Source organism: Drosophila miranda, chromosome XR (assembly GCF_003369915.1).
Source record: "Drosophila miranda strain MSH22 chromosome XR, D.miranda_PacBio2.1, whole genome shotgun sequence".
Lineage (NCBI taxonomy): Eukaryota > Metazoa > Arthropoda > Insecta > Diptera > Drosophilidae > Drosophila > Drosophila miranda.
The window spans coordinates 535,131-553,203 of record NC_046674.1 but is presented as its reverse complement, the minus strand read 5'-3'; the positions used below and the strand labels follow the sequence as shown (position 1 = coordinate 553,203).

The 18,073-nt window shown below is 50.5% G+C and overlaps 3 protein-coding genes across 6 annotated transcripts; all 3 read right to left on the bottom strand.

Moving 5' to 3' along the window:
• Positions 1–411: 411 nt before the first annotated feature.
• On the bottom strand, positions 412–8,164 carry LOC108153578. 4 transcript variants are annotated; one of them, XM_017283659.2, is made up of 5 exons: positions 8,062–8,155; positions 7,730–7,829; positions 5,426–5,496; positions 1,053–1,744; positions 412–987 (listed from the first exon to the last, which is right to left on the bottom strand). In XM_017283659.2, the coding sequence occupies exons 2-5, from the start codon at positions 7,742–7,744 to the stop codon at positions 527–529; spliced, it is 1,239 nt and encodes a 412-aa protein (XP_017139148.1). In that variant the 5' UTR covers positions 7,745–7,829; positions 8,062–8,155; the 3' UTR covers positions 412–526. The 4 variants fall into 4 exon arrangements, with proteins under 4 accessions (XP_017139148.1, XP_017139149.1, XP_033243515.1 ...); XM_017283660.2 differs by having other exon boundaries at positions 1,053–1,741; XM_033387624.1 differs by lacking the exons at positions 412–987; positions 1,053–1,744 and adding an exon at positions 1,751–2,983 and having other exon boundaries at positions 8,062–8,164.
• A 3,153-nt stretch (positions 8,165–11,317) lies between these two features.
• Positions 11,318–12,004, bottom strand: LOC108165435. Its single transcript, XM_017301474.2, has one exon. It carries the CDS (start codon positions 11,990–11,992, stop codon positions 11,339–11,341), a length of 654 nt encoding a protein of 217 aa, XP_017156963.1. The 5' UTR covers positions 11,993–12,004; the 3' UTR covers positions 11,318–11,338.
• Positions 12,005–12,359: 355 nt separating this feature from the next.
• Positions 12,360–16,465, bottom strand: LOC108152241 (fibroin heavy chain). The gene is made up of 4 exons (XM_017281436.2): positions 16,100–16,465; positions 15,063–15,200; positions 13,875–14,056; positions 12,360–13,799 (listed from the first exon to the last, which is right to left on the bottom strand). Exons 1-4 carry the CDS (start codon positions 16,213–16,215, stop codon positions 12,373–12,375), a joined length of 1,863 nt encoding a protein of 620 aa, XP_017136925.1. The 5' UTR covers positions 16,216–16,465; the 3' UTR covers positions 12,360–12,372.
• Positions 16,466–18,073: the final 1,608 nt, after the last annotated feature.

The window sequence follows — 18,073 nt, the reverse complement described above, 5'->3', positions numbered from 1 at the left end:
CATCTTCTTCTCTCCCTAGCTTTTTCTCTCTCGCTCTGGCCAACGTGTCGCTATACGACTCCACTATCGCTGATCCCTCATGCTCATGTTCTGGCACTTCTCAGTGCCTTGTTTTTGCACTTTTGGGCTGTCATGGAAATGGAGCCACAGGAAACAATTCGCGCTTCAACTGGTTATAAGTTTATACCTTGAATTTTCCATTGAGTGCTAAAATGGATTTACAAAAAACTTTAGCGGAGCCAAAAGGAAGATGGATACGCTCCGAGCTATCATGAGGGCCCTGTCGGATCAGCCGAATGTCTTCCAAGTGTCATTTCCAGGTCCATCTCCTCCCCTCCTTTCCACTCATGCAACTTTAAGTATATTTAGTTTCCAAAATTCCATTCCAAATCCCCAACTTAACAATGCAAATTATGCTAATTAAATATAGATATTTTATTGGCAATTCGGAAGCTGGCACACAAAATGTTGTACAACGTATACTAGAAATCCCATGCGAAAGACGATGACGAAGGAGTGACCTCCTCTATTCGTAGTGCAGACGACGCTTGGGGGCCATGCGAATGATGGGTTTGGACGCGCCATGGCCCATGGCTGCCAATACCTGGGCCTGGGCCTGGGCCTGAGCCTGACGGGCGGCGTAATCCTCGGCAATGGCTGTGCGCCATTTGTCCACCAGCGAGTCGGCGCCGGAGATGCGAACCGGAACAAGCGGCGTCTCCCGGGTCAGGGGGAAACGGGCGACGGTCAGAGGCCCATCATTGTAGTCGTAGTCATCACTGGCCTTTTCGGCGGCAGAGTTGGGAGTTTTGATCACCAGCTGGTTGCGGGTCGGCAGGGAGATGCTGAAGGCAGCAGCCTCTTCGGGTGAGACGCCAGCAATGGCAGTGGCCTTGGGGGAAGCCACAGCCAGGCCATTCCGACCGGAGAGTGCCACGGCATTGGGCTTGGAGGAGGCCACACCACCCTCGCCGGCAATGGATAGACCTAGAAGGAGTCAACGTTCAGGATTCTTTCTTTTCGCTTCAGGTTACTCTTTCAGGACCACATACCCACTGGCTTGGCCTCGGCCACGGCTGCATCCTTCTTGGGGGCCATTACGGACACACTGTCGTTGACATCCTCGTAGGGATCCTCGCTGTTGGGCGGCAGGAAATCGTCGGGCGAGAACTGCTGCTCCGTGACCTCGTCCAGCTTCTGTTCATCGATCTTTTGGTCTGCTGGATTGTTGCCGGCCTCCAGGCCAAAGTTGGATGGCTGCTTCTGTGGGATGGCAAACAGCTCCGGCTGCAGGAGCACACTGAAGTCCTTGATCTGGCCCGTCTGCTGCAGGAGAGCCAGGCTCTGGGCGGCCTGTCCTAGTTCCAGGAGACTGCTGGCATAGATCTGATTGTCCTCTGCGCTGAAGGATCCCTTCCGCTTGGCCATCTCCTGAATGGCCACTAGACGGGCGGCTGCCAGCTGGATTCTGTTAAAGTCACTGGCACTGGCCGAGATCGAGCTGCTGGAGGAGCTTGAGCCGCTGCCATCGGCGGTGGCCGTGATGCTGGCCGCCGAGATGGTGATGGTGTCATCCGCTTCGCGGGGAACAGCCCTCAGTTGTGGCTGCGGCTGCTGGCGCTGCAGGATGTAGCTCCCGAGACTGCCATCCCGCTGGGGACGCAGCTGCAGGAGTTGGCCCCGCAGGCCGCCGTAGTAGGGATGCTCCTCGTAGATCCGGCGAGCGTCTCCCGATCTGTGTCTGCTTTTGGGGGGTTATATAGTCGGTTATAGAGAGTGTGTGTGTGTGTTTGTGTGTGTGTGTGCTGTATAGTGGGGAGAGGGAAATGGAGGGATGCCTGGGAGCTGTGCGTTGGAGGGAGAAAGCGTGAGATAGACAGAAGCGTTGGATATACAGTATCTACACAAGATTAGCGGACTACTCGATGGCCAGTGGCCAGTGACCAAAGCGGAAGCTGTACAGTTTAGGGTTTACTTTATTTACAGACTAGGGAAATGACACAATTTTCGGGCCTCTGTTCTTAACATAGGAACACATAACCAAACACACAGACATCGTAATCATGGGTAGCATCATCCGGATCTTCTTCGGTCCTTTCCGCCTCAGTTGAACAGATCCAGCTCCAAGTCCGCCGTCGCATGTGCCTTGCCCCCCACACCGGCTATGGCCACCGAATCCGGATTGAAGTACACGTTGGTGGGCACGCCCTTCTTCAGATACGCCTTCGAGATGGGAGTGGAAATGGCCGTGCCGCCGTTGCCCACCACAGCCCTGGAGTGGGGTTCAAGGATCAGAGCCGCCTGCTTGCGTCCCTGTATGGCCTGGGCCTGGAGCGGCTGGTAGGGCAGGAAGTAGTTCCCGAACTGAATCTGCGGAATGTTGCCCGAACTGGTGCTGGTCTTCCCCGTGGCCTCCACCTTGACGGGCACTCGCTTGCCGCTTGCCGATGCCTTCCGCAGTTTCGCTGGTCCCGAGGCGATCTTCCGCAGCTGCTGCCTGGCAGAGGTGGCAGTGGAGATGACATGCTTGCCGGGAATGGCCAGAATCTCCTCGATCACGTAGTTGGGATTGATTTTGCTCACCGCTGAGCGGAGCCCCGAATCACTCTTCAGATCGCCATTGGATTGTGTCTCGGCTTGTGGCTGTGGCAGTGCTTGCAGCTTTTCTGGTTTTTCGATCTCTTCGGCTGAGCTTTCGGGCCTGATCGTGGTGGTTGTAGTGGTTGTTGCATCGGCTGTGGCAGGTGCTGCAGGTGTGGTGGGTTGCAGCACGTATGCCAGTGGCAGGCTGTACGCCGCGTAATAGGGGGCGTTGTAGATAAAAGCAGGCTGGAAGGCCCCATAGGGCGTCAGCTGATTATCCTTCTCGATCAGCTTCGCGGACTGTTGTCCCAGTAGGGCAATGCCGGGGTTGGGGTTGCCAAGCGGTTGACTGCGCGGCGGCCAGGCTTCGAAGGACGACGTGCGCCAATACCCGTACGCACTTTGAGGATTAGGATATTGTAGGGATAGGCAAGTGGGGGAGAGAGAGGCAGCAGCCGGTTAGTAATTAAATATTTACAGCGACAATTTCGAGGGTTAGTAGGTGAGAGGGTCATGCAGGGGTATGGGGATTAGCAGTGCGGATATATGTATATGCTACTATATAGTACGGGGAAGGGGGGTTTGGGGCGATATGTGTACACGATGAAAGCAAAGCACAAACATTTACGAAATACAAACATTTATTAAAATACTAGCGAGTACCAACTAAAATGAAACCTAACTAAAACGCAAACTAAAGCAAAAGTTAAGCCTCAGACTCAAACATCATCTCCTGCTCCTGCTCCTCCTCCGCGTCCGCCTCCGCCACCTCCTCCTCCGTCGTACCCGTGGGCGGGGCATAGTACACCGTCGGCCCGGTGGCCACCACCTTGCCCTCGCGCGGAAAACTCCTCGTCTGCAGGTCGGTGCGTGCCAGAGCGTCCTGCAGGTCCACGTTCGCAGGTATGGAAATCACCTTGGCGCCCGGACCGGCTATCGTCAGGCTGCGCGGATGCGTCAGGGCATAGCCACCGGGGCCCACAATGGCCGTTCCGCCGCTTCCGGCTGTGGCCACGCCTCCTGGACCAGCAATCGCGATGCCGCCCTTGCGCACCTTCAGCCGCTGGATAATAATGCCGCCCTCGCGCAGCGCCTGCTTCTGGGTGGTCTGCTGGGCGGTGGCCACATGGCCGATGGTGTGCATCAGACCCCCGGGGCGGGTCTTGTGCGCGAAGAGGTGCTTCTCGGAGGACGCGCTGCTGTCCTGCTCCGCCGCCGTGTTCTCCTGATCCTCGGTATTTCCATTTAAATCGCCATCCCCATCGCCGCCGCCCTCCTTCTCGTCATCCCACTTGTAGTCCTGGGAATCGCTGGACACCTGATGCTTCTGCGGGATGCTGCCCATGATGACGGGCTGGGCGCCGGACAGAGCTCCGGTCTGACGGAAGGGCATCTTGAATATATTCTGGAAGGCATTCTTGATGGCCGACGACGTCTGGTTCTGCATATCGGAGAGATTCATGCCGGGCATGCGGAAGGGATTCAGACGATTGCGATTGGGCAGGAGTCCGCCGGAAGGAGGCAGCGTCGAGAGATGGACGGGTGCTGAAGTCGTGGAAATGGTGGGCAAGAGCTGTTCCGCCTCCTTTCCGCTCATGGATCCGCTTCCGCGTACTGGTTTTACCGTAGAGCTCGGTCGCTTGCGACTCCCAGAGTTCAGGTTATTCGAATCGGGTGCCACAGTCGTCTGCATCTTGTGCGGCTTGTGCGAAGGCTTCTCGCGGGAGTCCAGACGGAAGTCCTTGAATCCCTGTGGAGCAGCAGGGACTTTGGTGGTTGTGATACTCGTCGAATTGCCCCTCTTCGGTGTGCCATCCTCGTTCAGAGCCAGCTCTCTGGGCAGGAAGAACAGATGGTACTTGGGAGTGGTCTTTCCCTGCTTCCTGCCCGACTTGGCCTTGCCATAGAAGCTGTCCACGTCGCCGATGATCTTGTAGCCCTTGACGCGGTATTCCTGGGCGGCATGCTCCCGCAAGTACTGCTCCTTGTTGAGTTTGTACAGGTGCACGGGGATGACAAAGTGGGCCGGCAGCTGCTGGGCCTCCTGTTCCGTTAAGGGCTTCGGTAGTTCCACCTGGTTGGGTCGGAAATACAGCTGCGACTTTTTCTCCTCGCTGGCCGGGGCGGGAGTTCCCTTGCGCAGCCTTGGAGGCAGATTGTAGCTGGATCCTGCCACGTTCCGGGTCAGCTTTACCGCGCGGATCGAGGGCTCGAGCAGGGTCTGGCCGTGGCTGCCGGCGAAGTGGTGCTGCTGGGCGTGGAATGGCTGGTAGGCGGGCTTGGGGAACAGATACTGGCTGGAGTCGAGTATGGGCGGCAGCTTCTTTTGTTCCGGCTGCTTCTTCACGTAGCCAAAGGCTTCGTTCACGCGAGCGATCTGCTCGAGGATGCGCTTGGCCTCGTCCGCCTTCTCGACGGTCGGAGGTGCCACATTGGGATCAAACTCCTCGGGAAATTTGATCAGCCTCTGCTTCTGGATTCTGCAAACGAAAGTTAGGTATTTTGTTGGTGGTCTCTCATGGCATTTGGCTTTCGTTTCTAATCTCTAATCTCTAATGCATGGTATGGAGGGGGTGGTGGTGTTGGTGGGGTTTCTGGGATGGCAAGGCAATGATTTAGGTTAGCGATTATGATATCTGTTTAGTCACAATTCTGCAGGCCTCGGGTTTAGTTTAGTCACAAATTCTACGATCTGAGCGAGAGAGCATCAACTTCTACTTGGGATGAGCATTATTAGCACACAGCTGACCCGGTCACAGGCCCAGGCAGAGAGGCAGGCACGGCATATTTTGGTGTTAATAGGGTCTTAGTCTTAGTCTTAGGAATCGGGGCTACTACTTACTCGACGGCTGCGCCACTGGCATCCAGTGTGGTCTGGCTGGCGGCCAAGGAGGCCAGCAGAAGCGTTGACAGCTGCAAGATAGATGCGTGTATGTGTTAGCCAAGTGGTTATGATAATGCGAGTGGGTTCTTTTTTGCCAAGTTCTGTTTCGTTCTGTTCTATTCCAATGGAGGACTCAATCTTGGGTCTTTGGGTATTCCGATGTCGTAATGGCCACAAGAATGCGGTCAAGTGTCTCGCGAAAGTCTTTCGTTCTCCGCTCTCAGCTCCGTTCTCTCCCTCTCTCTCAGCTGTCACAGGGCATTTGCATAATTTCTTTCAGGTTGCGGCTCAAGCCGGACCGAAAAGTGAGAGCCGCAGAAGCAGCCGCAGTCCCATCTGAGGATTGAAGTACTCGTACTTTTCAGCTTTTCCCCCTCAACACGATTGTCAAGAGCCTCACGCTCAGCAAATATTTGCCTCCCGCTTCGCACACACCACACACTCTCTGCGAGCATAGAACTCTCTTCATCTCTTCTCTCGCACCCGTACCCGTAGACGTACCCGTGCGAGTGAAAGATTTGGCAAAGTCAATATTGACGCAATCTTCTTGGGCGACGCGACCGTTAGCATCGCACGCCCATCTATCAAAACAGAAATGTCACTAAGCTGAAGAACTCAAAGCCTGAAAGCTAAGAGCCAGCTCCAGCTCCAGCCTCAGCTGTAGATGAAGCCAAAAATGAAGCTGTAGCTGAGGCTGCGGCTGCGGCTGTATCTGAAGTTGGGGCTCGTGTTGTGTCATTGACCTGAACCTCTAGGCGGCGTCTGTTACGATTCGGGGCCGAAACGTAACTTGAAACAGCGCCCGATGCTGGATGCTGGATGTTAGAAGGGGGCTGTGGCTGTGGCTGTGGCTGTGGCTTTGGCTGTCGAACCTGACCGATCCGATCCAAAGCAATCATTGATTTGCAAGATCTCTTGCACTTCTTAGCCCCGAAACCCAAGATGTATTTCTGTCCATCAGTCTGTCTGCTTTCTTTTGTGCTGGCTTATTTATTATATTGGCCCTCGGTAACGACCCCGGTATACGGTAAGGTTGGGTGTGTTCCGTGTTCCGTCCAAAAATAAACTGGGTTAATGTCTCGAATGCAAAGTTTACGCGCAGCATTTTATGTTCTCAAACAAGATATACTCGTAAGTGGGTCTGGCTCTGGCTCTGGCTGTGGCTCTTGTTCTTCATCGGTTCTCTGATATCACTTAAATGTGAAATGATATTCTGGAGGAGACACTGATGGAGTCAATTGGTGAAAGATTGATGGAGCTTGGAGACAGAAGTGTAGAGTGTGGGATGGAGAGAGTCTTCGACCAGATATCAGCCAATTCAATGCACTTCTAATATATTATATACGGCACTTGGGTTCTCCCACACACCATACACCACACACAAGTGTGGTCGATTGTTCTTCCCTCTGGAATATCATAATTTTTTATGGGATGGGACTTTTAATTGCCATTTGTTAGCCCACGCATGATTTTCTTACGTCTCTGGCATATTGATTTTATTGATTTTTGGGCTTTTCATTGGAAATTATGGTGTACCATTTGGTTACACATTATATTCATTATTTTTTTTTCAGGGAACGGACGCGACACTGACGCATTTATGCTTAAAAGGGCGTGTATATATGTATCTATATCTTTATTTGTATTTTAATTTTGAATAGGAATATGAATAATGCAAGGGATAATCTGATTTTGGTCAGAGGAATGAAGTGAATCACTTTTCACTTTTCAATTCGGGGTGGAGTCAGAATTCTGTCACGTCCGAGTGGAGTGTATGGAATGTTCAAAAGGGTTTTCACTTTTAGAGAAGGGGATTAAATAAAATACAATACTTTTAGGTATCTTTAGTAAAGTTCTTTGGTTCTGAAAAATATTCTTTCGTTTTTGGAGTTACAAAAGTTTTGTGGGCATTCAAATTGATTTCTGATTATTAAGATGCCCCACAAATATGGCCAAGAACCACAGAGACACTCGTATAATATTTGCATATGGCACAGAGCATAATTAAGGCTAATTTCCGTGGCTAGAAAGAGCCCAGAATTGAGGCGAGAACCTCTCAAAATTGTTGCCAAAACTGTCGCTTAGTGAAAGTTCATTCCGGGAAGTGAAAGAAACGAAAGACTCAAGGCACGAACTTGGGCCACTTAAACATAAAGAGCCAGAGCCAAGAGTCAGCAAAGAGTTCAGCAATAAATGATTAATTGCAGACCGCACTAAACTAGTTTCGTTTTACGAGGGAATTTCCCTGCGAAAATTACTTACCACAAAGACATGCATTTTGATGCCAAGTTCTGGATTTATATTGCGAATGAAATTTTTTACGATTTTAACGGGCCTTGACTGTGTCGGCGGTATCCTTGAACTGCGAAAGAGAAGCGAAAGGAATGGCACTCTGGGTTATCACGCGGAAATATCAGCAGGAACAACAACAAAAAATGAGACAGAGGCTGGGACACACACACACACACACACGGATACAAAAAAAAGGGCTATCCTGCGGAGCTTTTAATTTACGATTGTTTCTTTTTTTCAGACTCAAGGAACACCACGCACGAAGGCCGAATGGCACAGACACACAAGACAAAAACACACACCTCCTTCTCTGGGTAGTAGAACCAAGCGGGCCAGACGACGACTGAAGATGAACTGAATCGTGGCCGGGGCCATCGCCTCTGTTTATAACATTTCCATTAGCCAAGCCCCAGCGACAGCCGCAGCCACAGCCACAGCGACAGCGACAGCGACAGCAACGTTGACGGGCAAAGAAATGGCCAACGAAACAGGGCCCCAGCAGGTGTAAGAGAGCCACAAGAAACGAAAAAGAGAACTTGGCCGCTAAGAGAAACAATCGATCGGAGACACAGTCACGTAAACGAGCGCCTTGGGCTGAACACTTATCAGGCTGAGCAAATCTCCTGGCTGGAAGGGTTTTTCGGGCCCGATCCACATTGATATTCATGGATCAAAGTCTAGGCTAGGCTTGTGCAGATTGAGATCTCTTCACTGGACTCATTCACGAGGCTACTACGAGTGTGTTTCCAGGCACTTTTCGTTTCGATTGAAACTTGTTAGGTCGCTGACAGGGTCTTCGTTTTTGTCTTCGCCTTCGACATGGTGCTACCGTTCATTTAACATCCGAATCATCCTCAACTTCACATCTGACGTTGATTAATTGGCCGTTTATTGGTCGATGATTGAAGAGGTGAGGGGAGGTGACCATTACAAGTAGAGTGAGCATCGAGAATCGAGAACCGTGGAGTGTGTGGGAAGTGGAAAGGTAAGCAGCTCGAAACCGAACCGAACCGAACGGAGCTCCAAAACATGACATAAGCTTAAATTGTAAAAGACTTAAGACCCCCTGCCCATGCCATGCTCCCATGAATGACAGTCTCGAGTCGTGCGTGTTGTTGGGTAATTCAATTAAAATGTTTGATTGGAGCACTCGTTAGAAAGTTCTTTCCAGAGAATGGTGACAAGATTTTGGGGCTTGCTCACACACTTCTCGGGTAACACCAGCTGTCTGGATTAGCTCCAAGTTTTGTTCTGTAAGCATATATTTGAAACAAAAAAAAACCCCGAGTCGGATTGATAATTGAAATTCTTTTCGTATATTTGCCATTGCCGTTGCCGTCGCCTTTGGCTGTCATAAGTCCTTATTAGCCTGGCGGAACCATCCATTTTCTCATTATCTGCGCAGAGACACAGCCACGCCCCCAACTGACACATATCCCACAGACGCAACAGAATGCAATTTATAATTTTATGGGGCCTGGTTTTCTTGTGTTCGCAGGATTGCCCGCAGCTAAAGTGCCGGCTTCCGATTCCCAATTGGTGGCACAACAATGCCGGGGTAACCCGAGTGTGCAGGCAATAATCATACATATTTCTTGATTAACCAGGATCACCAGGGCGGTGGGGCCGGCTACAATGCTGTCGACCTTTTGTGGCACACGCAGACATCAATAAAATTGCCACAAGATTTATGGTTTCGAAGCCCCCAGCGCCGGTGGGGAGCATACAAAATTAGCAGCAATCGCTGTGTAAACTCAAATGCCCCACACGCACACTCGCCACTCGACTCCGCACTCCGTATTCCCCCGATCCCCCAATTGGAATGCAGCAATCAAAAGGCGATAAATCGATGCAACAACAGCACCTGAACGGAAAGAAGAGCTCCACTGGGGCAGGAGACCTCAGAGCTGAAGAGCTGAAGAGCTGAAGAGCCGCATTGCTGGGGGAAAGAGACCTTGAGACCTATTTATAAATGCATGCAAACGGGACTGAGAGTGGGATGGGATGTCGTTGCCTAGGCATGGCTTGGCTTGGCTTGGCATGGCATGGCCCTGTGCCCAGGGGCCAATTAAATCTGACCTTCGGCGAGAGGTAGAGAGGGAGAGAGGCAGCAGGCAGCAGGAGGAGGCTCAAACCGTTGTTTATAACCGCTAACTGGGAAACAGCGCCTGGGAGATCTCAGATCCAAGCCAGAATAAATTGCCAGCTGCGGTCCCCGCACTGGTTCTGTTCTTTTCGGTTCTGTTCGGTTCGGTTCGGTTTTGTTCTTCTGTAATGCTAACCCAATTATGCACCAGCGGCCTCTGTTTTTAGGCTGGTTCCCAGGTTAGAGACAGGCATTGATAGTGGCTCTGAGAACGTGTGGTAGATAGGTAGACAGGGACAGAGACAGAGAGAGAGAGAGAGAGAGAGCTCTTTTAGCCCTAAACCAAGATCTATGTCACTGGCAAGTACATTTCTGTCAGCTCTTTTTTACTGCATTCTCCGAAGAAAGTTGTGCGAGTGCGTAGGAACTTGTTTAAGGGAAATTTAAGCGGGCAGATCTCTGACATCAAATTTAATTGTGGCAGTGAAACCTGCTGTGAAACAAACCCAAGCCAAACCGTAATAATTTCAAGTATCTTTTTAAATTATAGTTTTTTTTGTTGTTTCTTTTTTTTTGCAAATATGTATGCATATTATTAATGAAACTTTGTCTCGTGTTGTTTTGGGCTTTTCTTTTGCCGGAGCTCAAATCATATTTTATTTAGGCCACGATGCGGTCGCCAAGGCTCTCCGTTCCGTTCCATTCCGTTCAATTCAAATTATTTGGCAAGTGCGCGCACGCGTCGAACATTTCAAATTTTTAGCGGCAGACTGCGTCTGCGAACCGAACAAATAACCCACAAAAATAAAGCGAATCAAAACAAAAGTTGACTTAATTTGCCTTTGGGATGCACTGGCCATTTGTAAAATGACTTTGTCCGACCGAATAACCATTTTTATGAGCGGAAAATCAATTAGGCATTATAAAATGCATAAATCGTACAAGTTGTTGGCCCACAAGCACGCGCCAGAAACAGTTAAGACACACAAATAGTGGCTGGTTGGAAACTAAAATTTGGAGTTGGATTTGGAATGCGGGAGCAATCAGTGACATCGAAAAGGTGACACCAATCGGATTTTATCGATTGGGAAATCAATGTTTAACAGCATCAATATTTGAATTGATTCTAACTTGAACGATTCTCACAGAGATTGTTTCAGTTTTCTCCGGAAATGAAATTTGGGTAGCTAACAAAAATAAAAACTTTCTAGATCAGCTATAGTTTCAATTTCCTTTTCTTTGCCGATTCTCTGATCAAAACCTGCAAAGATCTATCCCTTCTAAACTGATGTGAACGACACAACTACCAGTCTACCGTTTACTTTAGATAGCCTCTTTTGTCGTTGAAGCCTTTCCTTAGTTGAGTTCCCCCATCACGTTCGATTAGTTGTCAGACCTGACATTTAGCATGTGTCCGATCTCTAATGCATTCAATGGCCCCCCGAGTAGAAGGAACGAGCGAAACATTTAGGAGATTAAGTTGTTTCATTTATTTAAGTGTTAGTGCCATATTTATGCAATTCTTGAAAGTTTGCGGACGTCGGACTCAAGGCATTCGTTTGTATCCCAATTTCCGATTGCGGCTCGGCGGTGGCGGTGGCCTTGGCCAAATTGCCACCCATGACAACGAAGCCAATGCCGGCGCCAGCCTTGTAGCTCAACTCGTGGTATCCGGCCTCGTCGTAGTAGGAGTACTTCCCCAAGACATTGCCCGCCTCATCGGTGCGCTGGGCATGCGACATCTGGTGGGTGCTGAAGTCGAAGCTGGGTGCGGGCTGTTGGAAGCTATTTGGATTTGGATTGGTATTGAGATTGAGATTGGGACTGGGATACGTCTGATAGCCTCTGCTCAGGGATGATGTGGCCACACTGTCTGCTGTTGGGTGGCTGTTGTAGCTGCTCCCGGCGGTTGGGGATTCCCTGTACCTCAGCGATTGCTGCACGAACTGCAGGGGACCAGAGAGCTCTAGGGAATTGATTGGACCGGCTGCCTGTCCATATTTGGGGGACAAGACGCTCCTGCCTGCCCTGTCGATATCCGTGTTGTACGAGTACCCATGGCCGTTGAACTGCATGTAGACCTGGGCTCCATGCACACAGGCTAGTCCCAACAATCCGAGCTGGAGGAGCAGCAAATGACACTTCATCTTTCAGCAAACTTCGGGGCAAAACTAGGCCCAGAGCTGGCTAAGACTGGGGTTATATGTTGGCCCAAAGCAACCGCAGACTTTGGCTCCAACCTGCTTATGTCAGGGTATCGGAATATCCACGGGTATCGCATAACCCAAAGCAGCTATAGATAGTCTCAGAGAAGCAGATGCAGATGCAGATGCAGATACAGATATATTATGTATTCCGCTTTAAATACTGTTACAGTTTCCATGTTGCAGGCATTGCAGGGTGAACGGTTGCATTGGCATTCAGCCCAGTTATCGGTTACTTAACGCTGATTGATCACTTGATCACTTATGGCTACCACTACGAACTAGCACTACAAGTATCCAAGGAGGAATAGGAGGATGATCATCTAGTGCTCCCTGGAGGCAGCCAGATCGGCGATCTCGTCCTGCCGCAGTGCCTCCGAGGGCGACAGCCCGACACGTCCGCCCAGCGGAACAATGTCGATGTTCTGGACGTGGGCCCTCACACTCTGCCCCGGCGGCAAGCCCACATACCACTTGCCCACGTTCTTGATCACCGTGGAGTCGCGATGCCGCTGCACCCACTCCCGGTCGCGGTCGATCTCCAGGATGCGATGGTTGGCAGTGACCAAAGGAGGCAGGGAGCTGCCCACGTCGTCGTCGTTGAGGTTGTAGTTGTCGCCAGGGCCGCTGATGGCACTGCCAGTGCCTCCTCCTCCTCCTCCGCCAGTGGGTGGTAGATAGCCAAGGCTAGAGTCTCCTTCACTGGAGGCTGATCCTCCCCTTCGTGTGCTTCCCCCTCCCCCTCCACCTCCTCCTCCTCCTCTTTCTGAGCTTCCACCCCCGCTACCGCCACTGAATCTATTCCGATTTCTTGTTCCGCTGGCATTAATTCGGGTGGAAGCACCGGCCCCCTGTCGTGTGGCACCACCTCCCACTGAGCTACCACCGCCTGTTCGCGTGCCACCTCTTCCACCTGCGCCTCCCACTGCTCCTCCTCTTTCTGCATCGTATCTGGTGCTGCCTCTTTGGGAGCTTCCTGCTGGATACCCCCGACGATCTTCTTTACCCCTGAAAGAGCTGGAACCACTGGAGCTGCTGCTGAGACCGATATCATCATCCTGATTGCCACCACCATTATCATCGAGTCCCAGATTGTTCTCCGCTGCTCCATCTCCATCGGCAGCCTCCCCCTCATCTCTGACTCCTGCTCCTCCTCCCCCCCTGTTTCCTCCACTGGGTTTCAGATAATCTGTGGCACCTGTTCGGCTACCAGCACGTCCTCTGCCACCGCCCACTCCTGCTCCACTTGGCACAGAGCCACTCCCACCGGAAGCACTACCAGTAGCCACACCCAATCCCCCACCTGCACCCCTTCCAAAGTCATTGGCCAACCGGAAGTCCGTGTCCGCCAGCCGGAAATCAGCCACCGAGGGATTTATGTGCGTGCCCGGACCAATGCGATTGTGCACCACCCGATAGCCAATGCCCGCACCTGCGATATACTCCACCGTCCGCTGCACGCCCTTGTCGTCGAGGAAGGAGTAGGTGCCGCGCACCAGGCCATCCGGGGCACGACTCTCCGCACGACGGTGATCCGGTCCGGCGGCAATCAGCTTGTAGCTACCCGCTGGGCCCCTTTGCACGGACATCTTGCCGCGAGTCCTGGGCGGGGCCTTGTACAGGGGACTGGAGTAGGCCACGCTGGAGGGGTTGTCGGGCACGGCATTGGAGATCTCGAACCCAGTGCCGGCTCCAGCGGCATAGCGCACACTATGACGCTCACCCACATCATCCAGGTAGGAATAGAGACCTAATGAAAGACAGAGAGAAAGAGAGAGACATGATTAAAGAGGTTTTTTCTTCTCGAATCAGAAGGAAGACTCACCCCTGATCCTATTTCCGGAATCATTCTCCTCGCTCCGCGACTGGTCCGGAGTGCGGAAGCTGAAGCTGTACGAGGGATCATCGAACGGGTCGGCAAGGGGATCGTCTGGGCTACCCCGGGGCCGAACCGGATACTGGGCCAAATCCATTTTCCGATGAATCTTCGGTCCATTCACGCGAAATCTGTGTGAGAATTGGGAGATTAATAAGCTGTCGACTACAATGACTGATCCTCCTCCTTCTTTTCTCCCCCCACCCCGCGCGCGAGAGATTGGGTAAACCCGGAGAGCGGAAGCCAATTGAAATCGCACGTCTGTTGCTCCCATAAGCACTGCAATTTCAATCAGATCTAATCTGGACATGGCGTGGCACGTCATTACTTTGATTACCACATCTGGGGGCTCGAGTCTGTCTGTCCAGGGAATCGCTCCATTCAGAATCATTGCTATCGCTGAGCATCTGTGATCTGTTGTTTGCACTACCACTACCCTGTACTTCTATTCGAGCAGAAGGGGTGTATTGTGCAGGTAAATGACATGCGAAGTGTTCATCTAGTTGTCTGTTTGGCAACTGGATATCTCAGATGAGAGAGGATTAAGGATAAATCCTTGCCCTTACAATGATAAAAGCGTTGTTTCAAGAGAGATCACAAAGACTTCCCTTAATCATTAATAACAACATGTAAGTAGCAGATAGTCGGATCCCTCGACTCTGGGAGTTTTTACTCGCTTTTTTTTTTGCCGAAACTTTCAGCCAGTCAATTTGTTAACAGCTTTTTGTTTCCCCCGTTTGCCGGAGATTGCAAAAAACAATCACATCTCACATCAACAAAAACAGCGGCAGGCTAATGGAAAAACGTTTAGGCAACAGCAAAAAAAAAAAACCGTCCAATGTGTTAGAACCGTTTCAGCTTTGTCTTCGACTTCGACTTGGAGATGGAGTTGGGCTCGGTTCAGTTCGGCTTCGCTTCAGTGGTCACCGCCTGCCGCCAACCGCAGATCCATACATACACACCTACATATATGTATGAATGAGGATGAGCTGGGGTCGGGTCGGATCGGATCGGGCCAGACACACAGATAACTCACTTTGTGCTTAAACTAGCTCTACCGCTGCGGCTACCGCACTTTGCCCCTACCATCTGCATGGTACACGATCTACGATGTGTAGCATGTCTTCGTTTACTCACCCACGTGGTCCGGCCGTATAGACGGTCTCTTCGATCTGGCCGCTCGCTGGACTACGCGAACCATAACGACCTCGCACCGTGTTGTCTGGAGTGCCCGAGGCGCTGTGATAGTAGCCCCCAATGTCATCATTTGCATGTCTGCGGTCGGTCGGTCCGATCGATGGTAGTATCCACAGTAGCAGTAGCAGTAGTAAAGGCAGTATCCAAAAGCGGCGAGTAATTGCGTTGCCCCCATGCGTGGCAGGAGTCGTAGCAGGGTAGCAGATGTGCGAAATGGGAGGGGAACGACGGAAATGTGTTATTGTGGCGATTGCAAAATGCTTGAGGCGTTAAAAAAGGTGTTAAAAATCTTAAAATTTACTCGAGTGTGTGATGGTAAAAGGTAAGACATCATTGAACGATTAGATGATTTGTTAGATCTATGATCCATGCCCATGATCCAGAAAAAAGTAATTGAGATGCAGTACTTTTTCGGGGTGTGCTATATGTCGAGGGTAAATCATTGAGGAACTGCATTACCACCAATAAATGGATACCATGTGAACATATCTTGAGGATATCTTAATTGCGGAATAAATGTTAGATCATTCGTCATAGTATAACCTAAAATGCTGCTATTGGAAACAGCATATACTCTAAGGATAACATTTCATGAGGGCTTTTCTTTATGAAATTTATCCAAAATTATAGCTGTATCAAGATTTGTAGAGATTTTTAGATAGAAAACATAAACAGCTACAGGCAGAAAGTGAGCTCAGATTATAATGAAATCGGGGCATCCTATCAAATGTACTTTTTTCCAAGTATATTAAAGGCATACATTTAATACAAAATTAAAAAAAAATAAAAAAACTGCAATCTTTTAAAACATATTGATCCTGGCATATAACATTTTGTCTCTTTTAGATTCGTATCCATTCAAATTCTTTTTCAAACCACTTTTTCTTTGAATTAAAAAAAAATAACAAAACAAAAAGTCCTTTACTCAATTAAATGGAAAGGGTGCAACTCATTCATGCAATTATTTGTCACAGTACCGAAACTGAAAAGATCCATCCTCGTTGATGGTATTGTATTCGATTTCAGCACTCGCCGGATCTGCAAAGTATCCCAGGAGTGCGCATAGAAACCAAAGCATATGCAGATGAAGCATCTTCGCTGCCGAACACTCGACTCCTCAATCAAGATTGGATTGTGAGAGATTCAAACGAGCATCCTGTCCCAGGGAACAGGAAGAGTCACAAGCACAAATCACCAGGCGAATGTCTGCTACGATGTCTGGACCGATACGAATCCGATTCCGATCTCGACTGGGACTCTCTCTCTATGGAGACTATGGAGACTATGGAGACGATGATACAGTGAGCAGGCGGCAAGAACAACGCGACGACGACGACTGATGCGCCCCATCGTTAGACCTTCGTATTTAAATACGATTCTCAGGCGAGGCAGCCAACGGTGGCAGCACAGCACAGTACATCAGCGGTTCGTGTTGCCTCTGCTGCTGCCACTTGTCTCACCTGACCACCCACCGAACCCCGAAACATTAGCCACGAAACACCAGGCAGCAGAGTGGAAGCCACGAAGATGAAACAGCAGCATTTGTGTGCAAATTGCGTTGCAAGAAATGTGGCTTTCCCCGCCCCCACCACACACCCTTCTAAGAAAGGACAGGAGTGGAATGGAGAGGGGAGGACAAGAGAGGAGAGGAGCAGCAGTGGCAGTGGCAGTGTGGCAGTGTGGCAGGGGCAGGTGAGAGAATTTGTTCTAATGACGGACACGCAAGTGTTGTTGTGGCAGCTGAACGACTACGACGAGAGCAGTGGCTGTTGTTGTTTATTCTTGTGGCAGTCCAGGCTCCTTGTTCAGTAAATTGCAACAAGAACGGGAGAATATGGGCTGGAATGGGAAATGGCGAATACAGAATGGCGAATGGCGAATGGAAAATGGAAAATCGTGCGCGCAACTGCCTGTCAATTAGCTCACGTTGTTCCCTGAGACCCACCCTGTTGAGAGAGAGAGAGAGAGAGAGAGAGAGTCAGAGTCAGAGTCAGAGTCAGAGACAGAGAGCTCTTCCTGCCGTTGACATCCCCACCCAGAGATGGATCTATGGCCGAGCATTCTAGCAGCTGCCATTGCATTGAACTTCAGTCGAGTCGAGGATCAGAGAGAGGCGAAATATTCAATTTGGCAGCGGGCACCGTTAGGTGGCCGGGGCTGGGACTGGGACTGTGTGGCGATTACGAATTCGATCCGCTCCGAGTCTAGGTCAAAGTCTTAGCTGCAATTTGCTGCGGCAGCGGTCAGCGGCATTGCATCATGCAATTAAAGGCAATTACCTACCAGCCAAAGCCACAGCCAGAGCCACAGTTTTCGATGAGCTATGTACGCCCGCTACGAAAGCGACACAATTTCCGCCTAGGATGTGCCAAAGCCTCCAAAAGTTCTCGGTGCTTTTTAATGAACCATAATTAGTATGTAGCCGCTTCCAAGTACAGTTATTGGCCATTGTTCTGGATGCTCCTCTCTCTCTCTTCTCTTGTCCGATTCCGAGTCCGAGTGCGGGACCACCTCCTCCTCCGCTGATTAGAACGAAAGACTCAAGGCACAAACTTCGGACCGCTTCGCTGATTATGATGACAAAGACTTGGTTTTGGCTTTACGGCCAACAAACCACCACCAACTACCGCCTATGATAATCTTTATGATCTTTATGTTACGGTTTCCAGGCATATGCAAATTTTGACCGAATGCGGAAGACTTTTGCGGTTTCAGTTCTGGGCCGTTTATTGGTTAATTGTTCAGTCAAATGGAGCGGGTGCGCTTGATATTTGAATTGAAAATAATGGAATGGATACCCGATACGATCGGGGAGCCGCAATAACATCACTAGCAGCAGTGAGATGCTGCCAATGACCATGTGTTCATCGTAAGCATGTGGTCGACTTTGGCTTTAAGGACAAGTTTCTAACGATTTGGAGGCAACTGCACGCATGGGAAATGTGCAACCA